This window comes from Vulpes lagopus, chromosome 9 (assembly GCF_018345385.1).
Source record: "Vulpes lagopus strain Blue_001 chromosome 9, ASM1834538v1, whole genome shotgun sequence".
In the NCBI taxonomy this organism is placed as follows: Eukaryota; Metazoa; Chordata; class Mammalia; order Carnivora; family Canidae; genus Vulpes; species Vulpes lagopus.
Window position 1 is genome coordinate 35,463,741 of NC_054832.1, and position 12,233 is coordinate 35,475,973.

Here is a 12,233-nt window from a genome sequence, read left to right on the forward strand (position 1 = left end):
CGGTGGTGGAAGAACAAAGGCTGCGCGGCCCCAGGAGGGTCCGCGGGGGCGGCGGGGCCGGCGGGGGCGGCGGGGGCGGCGGGGGCCCGGGCCCCACGGCCTCACGGCGCCGGCGCACCTCTCGGGGCCGGTCCCCGGGCCGCGGCACTGCAGGGCGCCGGCGGGGCGGGAGGCGGGTGAGAAGGGGCCGGGGCCCGGCCGCCGCCCGACCGAGTGAGCTCGCGAGCGACTTGCGAAACGGGCCGCGGGCCGTCACCCAACAGGACCGGCATCACGCGGCCCCCGCGCCGGCAGAGGCCGCCCAGAGAGCACGCGGCCGGGGCGGGGCGCCGGGGACACGGGGCGACGTCCCCTGCAGTTGCCGTCCCGCAGGGGCCGCCGGCGCCGCCAGGCCCCGCCCCCGGCGCTTATGTAATAGGGGCGCGCGGCCATTGGCCCGGGCGACCGGAAAGGGCGCAGGCGTGCGAGCAGGGGAGGGCGGGGGAGGCGGCCGCGGCAGGAAGGCGAGTGGGCGCCTGGGAGCGCTGCGCGGCGTGCGCGGGCACGAGCGTGGGGGCCTCCCCCGAGGCTGAGGCGGCGGCGGGCGCGCGCGGCGGCGGCGGCGGCGGCGGGCGCGAGGCGCGGGCTGTTGTGCTCCTGTCGCCTTCCCCTCCTCGGCGGGTGGAGGCGGTCGAGGCGGTGCTGGGCGCGCTCCCCCTTCCTCTCCCTCCGGCCACCTCCCCCGGCCCTCGCGCTGCGCGGTGTCTCCGACGCAAGACTGTCCCGGCCCGGGTGAGCGGCTGCGGGGCGGCGCTGACGCCGCAGGACGTCGGGGAGCCGGGTGGGGGCCCGGCGGCGGGGTCGCGGCGGGGGCGGGGGCGAGGGGCCGCCGGGAGAGCGGCGGCCGGGCCGGGCCGGCGGGAGAGCTGGGCGCCTGCCGGGCCTGCAGGTGGCGGGGTTGCAGGCCGCCCGCGGCAGCCGAGCGCAGCGGTAACCTTCCCGGGGGCGGCAGCCGCCGCTGGGCTTCTGGAGCCGGGGCCTGGGAGAAGCGGCGGGCAGGTGGGGGCTGTGCGGCCGGCTGAGGAAGGGGCACGGGGCTCCCCGCCCGGGAGAGGACCTTCCTCCGGTGCCTTCCTCCTCCCCCGACGGATGGGGCTCAGAGCTGGGTCCGGAGCGTTGATCCGTTTCGGAGGGTTGTGGAGGACGATCCTACTTCCTGGATCGTTTGTTTTGGTTTTAAGGGGATCTTGGGGGGGGGGGGGCGCCGCTTGTTGCCTCCGTAGAGCTCCTCATCTCGAGAGGACTCTCCGCAGCCTTCCGAGAAAACCACACTAAATGGGAGTTACATTAACAGCCGGCGTTCAGGGCGTCATGTGGCCCTGGTTTGTCCTGTGCAGTCACGAAGTTGTGCTCAGGATTTTGTACAGAATCGGGTTGGCTTGAGAGCAGTTCCTAAGCTGAGCTGCCCAAAAGCAGGTGGCCCGCTCTTTTGCATTTCTGCTTTCAGAAGGGAAGTCAGTGCAGTGAGTTGTTAGAAGTTAGGGGCCTACCCCACGCATTTAGACTGTTGATTCCATTTCCTTTACCGGGTGCTAAGATTTCTGTTTTAAAAATGAGAATAAGCGATTACAGTTTCTACCTATTAAAGCCTTTACGGTTTTATCTGTTGCTGTTAGATGAAAATGGGTTAAATCTATTGTGTAATGTTATATTTTAGGAGAAGCGCTAAGTGGAAAAGTTAAAAATAATGTGCATCTCATTGCATTGTACAGATCACTGCATGAAAATAGTTAATAACTTGTAACCACCAAAGAAACTTCTGGAATTGGCGGCTTAAATCCATTGAGGTTACCCACAGAATCTGTGCTAGCATTCGTAGCAGACATTCTGTAGGAGAGTTCAGATGCATGAGAGGACTGAAGTGTTCTAACATAAGGTACTGATAAAAGATGTTACAAAAAATGGGGACACATAAAGACTGAATACCTGTTATCATCCAAATCATACTTAAGTGTCCAAATCTGTTTCTGTGGGAATAGGTTCCATATGCTTGCCATAGCATTTGTACTTCATATACATTTTTAAAAAAATCATCCCACTTGGCTTGGGATTAATAAAGATTTGGCTTTATAAAAACTAAAATGGAAGTTTAGTTTTCAAGGGCTAACACATCTGGTAATATTTACTGTTATTTGAGAATATACTAAACTAGCATACTGAAAATTTTTATAGTTTGTTAAAATATTCAACCGAGTCTTTAAAAAAAGCATTGATCCTCTTCTGTGTTTTATTTGACTTTCAGTCCTGAGCTAAACACTAGTGGGAATTTGTCCAAGCAGTGTATTTGTTTCTTCAGTTTCCCTTTTTTTGAGGGAAGAAGCTCGTGTGTTTCTATGAAATTCTTTGACTTTATATCCATTAACTAGCTAGGTTTCCAGTCAGAAAAAAAGCCAGCCCTGTTTGCTGGTAAAGATGATCTAGATCCATATTGTGTTCATATCCTACAATGATTTAAAAGCTTAAAGCTTAATTGCAGTGCTAGTCAAAGTCCTACATCAGAATTCTACTTAGGACCCAATTTCAATATACTTAAAAAGCAACTGGGGCCTATTAGACCCTTTATGAGCAGGTTTAATTTGTGTTGTCTAATAGAGGACTTTAATATTTTTTTTTAATTCCAGTATAGGTAATATACAGTGTTACATTAGTTTCAGGTGAACAATATAGCAATTCAACAATTCTATACACAGAGTGCTCTTCATGATTAAGTGTACTCTTTAATCCCTATCACCTATTTCACCATGCCCCATGCACCTCTTCTCTGGGAACCATCAGTTCTCTATAGTTAAGAGTCTGTTTCTTGGTTTGAGATAACTAATTTATTTTTTTTTTTTTAGGATTTTATTTATTTATTCATGAGAGACAGAGCGGGGGTGGGGGTGGGGGGGTGCAGACACACAGGCAGAGGGAGAAGCAGGCTCCATGCAGGGAGCCCGATGCGGGACTCAGTCCCCAGGACTCCAGAATCACACCCTGGGCCAAAGGCAGGTGCTAAACCACTGAGCCACCCAGGGATCCCCAAGAAAACTAATTTTAATGAAAAAGTAAAGTAACTTTTTTTTTCTCAGTAACTTATTTTTAATCCATCTAGCTTCATTTCAGACTATCAGTAAAAGGTGGTACATTTCAGTTTTGTAAAGGCATCTTTACCCTTTTTACAAGGTTCATTCTCTCAACTGGAAACTAATTTAGTCTTATTTAATTATTTCTCCAGCAATACTGCAGGGACTAATTTTTTTGAAAGGTTTAAGATAGTACAGTAGTTTTATGGAACCTGAGTATTTAAGAGAACTGTTCCCATTGCTCTTAGTATCTCCTTTAGAAGCTTTAGATGACAGCCCTTATTTCTTTTAAAGTTGTAAAAATCTTTTTTTTTTTTTTGGTAGTTTTATGGCTTTATTAACACAAATATGACATACACATAAGCTGTCTATTCATTTTCTTCGCTACTGCAGCCTGGCATTGGGATTGGTGACTCTGATGGCCAACTGGGCTGCTCTTTCCACAATGGCTTTGCTTTCTTGGAGAATACATTGTGAGCAATCTCTGCACAATATGATTTGTTGTTACACATCAGCAGCACTTAAAGCTCCTTGACGTTGTGGACTAGAAACTTCTGGAAGCCACTGGGCAGCATGTGCTTTGTTTTCTTGTTGCTCTCGTTGCTCTCGTAACTAATGTTGGGCATCAAGATCTGGCCCTTGAATCTTCATACTCTATTGTCAATGCCTCTGGGTTTCCGCTAGTTGTGCTTAATTTTGACATATCGGTCTGACTGGTGCCGGATGAACTTCTTGGTCCTCTTTTTAATGATTTTGGGCTGCACCAGAGGTCTCAGGGCAGCCATTATGCCCAGCAATAGATGGCTGCTACCTCTTAAAGTTGTAAAAATCTTAATTCACAACAGTGAATACTGGAAAGTAAAGTGCTCCAGCAAATGCTTGGGAAATGGCACTAAACTTTTCTGGTAAATTTTTAAAGATTACATATAGCGGAGTGCACAAATCATAGATGTAAAGCTCAATGAATTTTTACAAATGAACACACCTGTATGACCACTACCCAGATGAAGATATAGAATCAATCACCACCCTTAAATTCCCCCCCCCATGCCTTTTTTTTTTTTTTTTCCTAGTCACTACCTCCTAGGTTAGCTTTGCCTATTTTGAACTTTATACAACCTATATACTTTGTATCTGGCTTCTTTCCCTTAACACTGGATACAACCATGTTGTTACTTGTAACAATAGTTTCTTTTTGGATGTAGCATAATATTCTATTGTATAAATATATGGCAAGTTATGTATCCATTTTACCAGTAACTGGCATTTGGATTGTTTCCAGTTTTAGAAATGATGCTCTGATATACAAATATATATATATATATATTTGTATTTAGAAATGATGCTCTGATATACAAATATATATATATATTTGTATTTCAGTTTGTTATATTCTGAGATTGTTAGGTTATAGAATAGACTACTACCAGTTTCCCACAGTGGTTGTACTAATTTATTCTCTAGTAGCATTGTATGTGAGAATTTGAAAACTCATACATTTTGATACCTATATAAAACTTAAGTCTCCAACTCTGAGAATGTTATTCTGTACTAATCACTGTAATGCCTCAACTTCTGTTTTTAGATATGGCTCGTGGACAGCAGAAGATTCAATCTCAGCAGAAAAATGCCAAAAAGCAAGCTGGACAAAAGAAGAAACAAGGACATGACCAAAAGGCTGCTGCCAAAGCTGCCTTAATATATACCTGCACTGTTTGTAGGGTAAGGGGAATTGAAAGACATAGTTTTCCTGTGGACAATTCTTTCCTTGGACGTTTGTTTATATAGGTTAAAATTTTGCAACTAAGGCAAAATAAACAGTAGATTGGAGAGCTGGTTATTTTAAGTGTCTGTCTTCAGTTGTCTATTTAACAGATAATTTTTTGAATGGCTCCTATGGGCAGGCACAGTTCTCTTTGTCAGGGAAAGGGAGAGAACAAAGCAAAGTCCCTTTCCCTTCTTTAGAATAAAGATGTCTTCAGGGCAGATACCGCCTTTTGAACTTTGTAAGGAAATCAGATCTTCATTCTTAGTTTAAGCTATGTAGGATACAAGTGAATATATCTCTGATTATAGAGTTGACTTCTTTTCCCCCCACTAAATTCATAGTGAGGATGTCTGCAAAACTATATGGAATATATTTACATTGACTAGAACTAATGTGTTTTAATAGATTTGAAGAATAATCATAATAACTACTATTCAGTGCTTATCAAGCGTTGTATATGTATCAGTCCACTAATCTACCATATGAAATAAAGGACTTTTATTCTCATTTTGTAGAAGAGTTAACTGAGTCATGGGGATTAAGTAACTTGTGCATGATCACCCAGCTAGTGCAGAGAGCTGGGCTCTGAACCCAGGCAGTCTAATTCTGGAGCCCACTGTATACACACTGCCTTTCAAAGAAGTTTCTCTTAGATTCCAAGCCAGAATCTCTTTCTTGCTTTTTTGTTCAAGCTTAGCAGAAGCCCCAAAGGAAAAGTACATAGTAAAGTTTGTCCAATATATATGCATATATATACCATATGTATAAACGTGATTGTATTTTTTTTTTCCCCGAAGTCCTGTACCTGGGTTAGGTTGTGGGAAAGGATCTTGGCAAGACATGATTCTGAGACTAAAGTTCATCATCTGAAGGCATTACTGATGGAATAGAAGTTCCTAGCTATGTAAAAGTTCTCTTTAAAAGAGGAAATCCATTAAATATCTTGTCCATACTGAACATTGATACACTCAAAATAATTAAATCAAGCAACTTTAGACTTGTAAAGACAACTTTCCAACTTGTCTCTGTAAAGAGGAAGGGTAAAAGTAAATTTCATTAAATTACTAATGAGTAAATACTTTGATCTAAAAGTACTTAGAGTGGTTCACCTATTTAAATACTCAGAACTGGGGCAGCTCGGGTGGCTCAGCAGTTTAGTGCCACCTTCGGCCCAGGTTGTGTTCCTGGAGACCTGGGATCGAGTCCCATGTTGGGCTCCCTGCATGGAGCCTGCTTCTCTCTCTGCCTGTGTCTCTGCCTTTCTCTCTCTCGCTCTGTCTCTTGTGAATGAATAAATAAATAAATCTTTTTTAAAAATAAATAAAAACTCAGAACTGGGACGCCTGGGTGGCTCCGCGGTTTAGAGCCTGCCTTTGGCCTAGGGATCCAGTCCCACATCGGGCTCCCTGCGTGGAGCCTGCTTCTCCCTCTGCCTGTCTCTGCCCTCCCCCCCCACCCCCCCCCCCCACCCACCCCCCCCCCCCCGCCATGTCTCTCATGAATAAATATTTTTGAAAAAATAAAATAAAAACTCAGAACAAAACAGCAAAAACTTTCATTTTGTGTTTTGGTTTAATCAAATGGGCTAAAGACTAAATAATTGAAGGTCGTTGCATAGGGAAGTTGGTATAGTGTAGCATTTGAGAACTGAAGTACTAGTATTAAGTTAAAACAGATCTTGCACAAGTTACAGTCTAGGTTTTAGTTTCTTAGGATAGTAGGAACTAATTTAAGATTACTATAGGAAGGTTCTGTGAGAATTCAGGTAACCTGCTTGGCATAATGTGTTAAGTAAATGTATCTGTTTGCTGTTAAACAAGCAGAATGCCTCATTCTTAGTGACCCACCCTTTGTTCATATGTGAAATTTGGTGATATATTAGGAATTTCTTTGTTACAAGGTCCTTTTTTATGTCCGCCACTAGTTACAGGAACTTAAAAGTGTTTTGGAGATAATTGTCTATCATGAGCAGGCTCAGGATTTGAAAAGTTAACATTTTTATTTCATGAATAAGGTTTCTTTTTCCACAATTTTTTAATTAGACACAAATGCCAGACCCGAAGACCTTCAAGCAGCACTTTGAAAGCAAGCATCCTAAGACTCCACTTCCTCCAGAATTGGCTGATGTTCAGGCATAAAGTTGTTTACAGGTAGTTGACCTTTTGTCTTTTCATTTGTTAATGTCAAGGTTGTAAGCAAGAGCAAAATGATCTTCTGTAACTGAAAATAATGTGTACCTTCCAGCTGAGTTTTTATTGCTTCCCCGTGTTAAGTTCATGTTTACCTTTACAATTGATAAAAGCCCATTTTCCCAAACCAGATCTTCTCAATGCCTTTGAAACACCCAAGTATTTTACTACTGTAGCCCAAAATGGGGGGATGAGGTGATGCTGACCAACTCTGGTCCAAGAATGGAAGAGACTTACCAGATAAAAGAAAATAACTATTACAAAGGCATTTGAGGGTCTTGCTCCCAGAAACGATGCAGAACAATGTTCCTGAGTGCCTTGTTGCAGGTATTTCACTTCCAGTGTCTAACAGAGCTTCTGAGTGCATTGAGGTATATGGCAAATGTAGGCATATACTATATAAACTTGATAGTTGCTTGAAAATAATCTATTTACACTTTCTGTGTGGTTGGTTTTTAGTTTTTTATTTTTCCTAAGTGGTGATGGTGGTGTGAGATAATTTTTTCTTTTTAAAGTAAATTCATCGAAGATTTGTTGTTTATAAAATCTTTGACAAATCCATCAGACTAACTTGATAGCCTATGCATGTGGTACGTTTTTCTTAGACATTTGAAATGCATTTAAGTTGTATTTGTGCAATGCTTACATTCACAGAAAATTTCATTTATGTTTTATAGGTGAATTCATGACACCTTTGACTCTTCTACTGTCTCAGACCTTAGGTAACAAACCTGCAGCTGCTTTTCTAACAAACTGTTGATCAGCAAAAATAAAGGGGCTACAGAAACACTCATTTTTATGCTGTTCCCTTTTGGGCTTCATGCAAAGACAATTCTGTGTAAATGTACAGTTGACTCTGATTTGGAAATCTGAAAATCAGTCCATCCTTGTTATAAAAATTTTTTTACAATTGTAATTATATTGATGTTCATATTGTGTAAAATAACTCATTTAATAAAGTAGTACTTTGATTTTACAACATCACAGGATAAATGGTTCTAGAAATTCTGTTCTAACTTTCCACATTATTTGCCTTATGAAAATCTAATGAATTCGTCAGCTAGAATTGCAAGCGCAATTCTTAATCTCCCTCTCTCAGCTCAGTGGCAGGTTCATTAGTTAAACTAGAACAGACTCATTCATACAGTTTTATTGGCAGCTGTTGACCTAGGTGAAAAATGACTTACTTGCTGCCTTAGTGTATTAACATCGTGTGTCATTTCCCCCTCTGATGTTTCTATGTTTGAGGTTGGAATATTTCAACTTGCTATATGACCTGGCCGTAGCTGCCAGCCAGGTATATATACCCTGTAGATAACTGATAAATTCCTAATGTGGTTGGATTTTCAGTGAGCCCTTCTGAAAGATTAAGTTCTGAAGTATATGCCATAACAAAATCATCAGTGAGGCTGCCATTGAATACAAAATATGATGGATCATATGTGAACTGGTAAATGGTAAAGATCTATCTTCTATAACTTATACCAGATTCTTTCAGAATCCAAGTTCATTAATTGGCAATTAAAACTCAATTTTTGAAGGACTTTTTGGAAGTTATTAATGTTTTGGCCAATTTTATGAATGGTTTTTCATTAACAGGAAGATTGGAATGGCTTGTCGCTGGGTTAATTCCCCCAAAACCTTCTCCCTCCTTTCCTTTGTAAATGAATAGTTGATTTTAGGAGTTTACTTTGTGCTGGTTCCTAAAATCAAAGACTGTGTACAGTATGACTTCTGTCTGAACTAGTAAAGAATTAAATAGGCCAATCTCCACATTCTTTTGGCTCTGAGGATGGGGAAATGGGCTGGTTCAGATAGATGAGGTAAATCCCTCCCAGTTAAGACAATTTTAGGGTTCTTCTAATTTGCTCTTGTCAACTATTAACTTTACTAGTGTAACTGCTGTAACTTTAAATTTTAAAGTTAATATAATAGGAAGAACACTCAACTATTTGCTGGTAATTGCTTAGAACCACAAATCTGATCCTGTGGATTTACAAATTGCATTCCCTCTTTCTGCTGTAATTTATCACTGCATTTGTTTTGTAGCTGTGCAGATTCTGCCCACCATGTTTGACTTCACTGTAAGTTTAAGATATTGACAAGGAAAAGCTTCTTCAGTGGTGATAGTTTCTTAGCGACTTCTATTGCATTCTTAATTTAGTCTTTTTTTTCATGTATTTAATTTCCTAAGTTTCAGATTTAATATCTGTTACTTCCTAATATGTTGGGTACCAGAACGTAAGAATTTGCCTGATTGCTTGTGGTGGGTATTATTGAAGTTCTGGTTAAATTACAATTTAAAGGTTTTTAAAAATGCTTTGACCATATGTATGTTTACATTTAGTAACAAATCATTTAAAAATCATTCACAAGTTTTGGTTTATTTTTTTTTTCATTTGTTTTACTGACTGTAATTCAGAATAAAAGCTTTTTGTTCTTGTATTTAACCCTTTTTTATAAGCAGCTGAAGACACCATATTTAATGTTATACCTCAGTGATAGGAAAATAGCTGCATTGGTCTTGCATAAGACATTAATTCTCATGCTTTGTGTAAGGATAATTAGTACAATCCCTTTCTATTATGTTTGAGTTAAATTTGCTCTAAGGGGAAAACTATAATTCTTAAGCATCCTCATTATTTAATTTGAAGATTCTTTAACAGATCACAGCAAAGTTCATCATAAAACTGTTATGGTGTCTTCAAAGACTTTATAAAATCTGAGACACTGAGAGGGAATTGGTCCATTGTATTCTGTGTTTCCATTAATTGCCAAAAGGAATGGGGTTAAGATTATATTTGTTTCCATTTTACTTCCTATGGATCTGCATCCCCATGTTTAACTGACACACTTGGGGCTCAGTTGTGTGCTGTAATGTCTTATTAAAGAAGATATTAAAACTAAACTAGTCTAATTTCTTCTACATTTGAGGAGATTTTTACATTGCCTCTTCCCATTTTTTTTTTTTTTAATTTCTCAGAGTTGTCTCTTGAGTGTAGAGGTGTAGAGTTCAGTCATTCTAAGGGCAGCAAGAAATTTCTTTCATTTCTCATTGTTTTTCCTGCAGTTGGTCTATTTTAGGTGTATAGAATACTTAAGAGTGAAAGGAAAAAGGTTGTCATTCTGAAACCTTCCTGCACAGGAAAAGTGTAGTTATTGAAAGGGAGAAGTAATTGGCTATTAACATACAAGTAATGTTAAAAGGAAAAATGCTTAGGTCAGTAAATTGAATGAGTAAGTCCTTTATGACGTTGACTCCCAATTTGAGATAAGACTGGTTTTATATTAAGGCTACTGCACAGCTAGTTAATGGCATCATAATTCAAACCCAAGAAGTATGTAGCATGAGTACAGTAGAATTTACCAACATTACTATTTCAGCAAAAAGACCCTTGTTTTTTATTTTTATTAGTATATGGAATATACTGCATGTGTTTTAAAATGTAGTTAATATCAAGGTAAACTACTGAATCTGAATTACTTTATTTGTTCTAGATTTTTCATTTTGGAGGAGTTTTTGGTTTGGTTTGATTTTGGCCAGACACGTACTTTTTCAAGTGCCTAGAAATGAAGATCAACAGTGGGGGGTTGTGTTTACTGTGACTTTACAGTCTGACATCTATCCGGCTAGCCAAATTTTATCTTCTATAAATGTTTCAGAAAAATCGTAAGCCCTTCCCTTTGTGTAGACTTACTAAGATACCTATATACTTTTTGAGAAAAATAGATGTTTTATTAATAAAAGTTCAGTGTGTCATTAATTGCAGATTACTATATTGAACTGAAAATTAAATATCCATTTATTTATTTATTTGAGAAAGTGTACAAGGTAGGGGGTAGCAGGAGAGGCAGAGAGACAGAGAGGATTTTAAGCAGGCTCCACACCCAGTGCAGAACCCGAAGCTAGGCCCCATCTCACAGCCCTGAGATCAGGACCTGAGCTGAAATCAGGAGTCAGATGCTTAACCGACTAAACCACTCAGACACCCAAAAATGTCTCCTATTTTAAATGTTCTTTGGGTTAGCTGTTTACTGAGTTACCATCTTTTCGGAGCTTTTTGTTTATTTTTATTTTTTAAAGATTTTATTTATTCATGAGAGACACAGAGAGAGAGAGACAGAGAAACAGGCAGAGGGAGAGAAGCAGGCTCCATGCAGGGAGCCTGATGTGGGATTTGATCCTAGGTCTCCAGGATCATGCCCTGGGCTGAAGGCGGCACTAAACCACTGAGCCATCCTTTTTATTTTGAACAGCCATTCTCTAGGTCCAATTTTTTGTACATGGCATGGCTCCAAATTTAGAATCTGCACATACGGAGCCAGACTTTAGTTATTTGTTTATATCCATACGAGCAGATCTACAATGTGAACTAATTATGTTAAAATCATACTACTTTCTAATCATTTTTTATGTATACACCATTATTGTTTCTATACATATCATTAATAGCTTAGGCTTTCTTTAGATCAAATAAGTACCTCACTTTATCACTGTCTTCTGTCTTGTAAAATTCTGAATGTGACTTGCATTTTGGATTCTATATTAAAATTTTAATTAGTAGGAAGTAGGCCAACATAATGTTTCCTCTATAACAATGTAACAGTGTTTTTCAAAATTAGGTCTGTAGTTATGGTGACCATACATCCTGGTTTGCCAAAGACAGTCTTGGTTAAAATATTAATTTAGTATTAAATATCAGACTTATACTAGATAATTAAGGTGTTTCGTTATGTCTTTTTTTTTTTTTAAGATTTTATTTATTTATTCATGAGAGGCATAGAGAGAGAGAGGCAGAGACACAGGCAGAGGGAGAAGCAGAATCCATGCAGGGAGCCTGACATGGGACTCGATCCTGGCTCTCCAGGATCATGCCCTGGGCCAAAGGTGGCGCTAAACCGCTGGGCCACCGGGGCTGCCCTGTTTCGTTATAAATCTTAATATTGCCTCCTTTTACTCACACGTGTCAACCAGTTCATAGGTCACTTTTGTCAAACAACTGAGATGCTTTTTTAAAATGTACATTTTTAAAAAAATCTTATGGTACCCAGAAATTCTTTTTCTTTTTTTTTTTTTAAGATTTTATTTATTTATTCATGAGAAACACAGAGGCAGAGACACAGGCAGAGGGAGAAGCAGGCTCCATGCAGAGAGCCTGATGTGGGACTCGATCC

The 12,233-nt window shown here is 40.8% G+C and overlaps 1 protein-coding gene across 4 annotated transcripts in view; it reads left to right on the forward strand.

Annotated features, from left to right (window-relative positions):
- Positions 1-497: 497 nt before the first annotated feature.
- The window catches only part of ZNF706 (zinc finger protein 706), a 36,863-nt gene continuing 25,127 nt past the window's right edge, over positions 498-12,233 (forward strand). For 3 of the 4 annotated variants that reach the window (XR_005989930.1, XR_005989928.1, XR_005989929.1), the window contains exons 1-4: positions 498-771; positions 4,687-4,823; positions 6,912-7,019; positions 7,736-7,780. Coding sequence is in view for 1 of the 4 variants with exons in the window: in XM_041769100.1 (XP_041625034.1) it covers positions 4,689-4,823; positions 6,912-7,007 (231 nt within the window). In the remaining 3 variants the exon portion in view is untranslated. Of the gene's footprint in view, positions 772-4,686; positions 4,824-6,911; positions 7,020-7,735; positions 9,967-12,233 lie in introns of those variants that run through there. The other variant, XM_041769100.1, reaches the window with a different exon arrangement.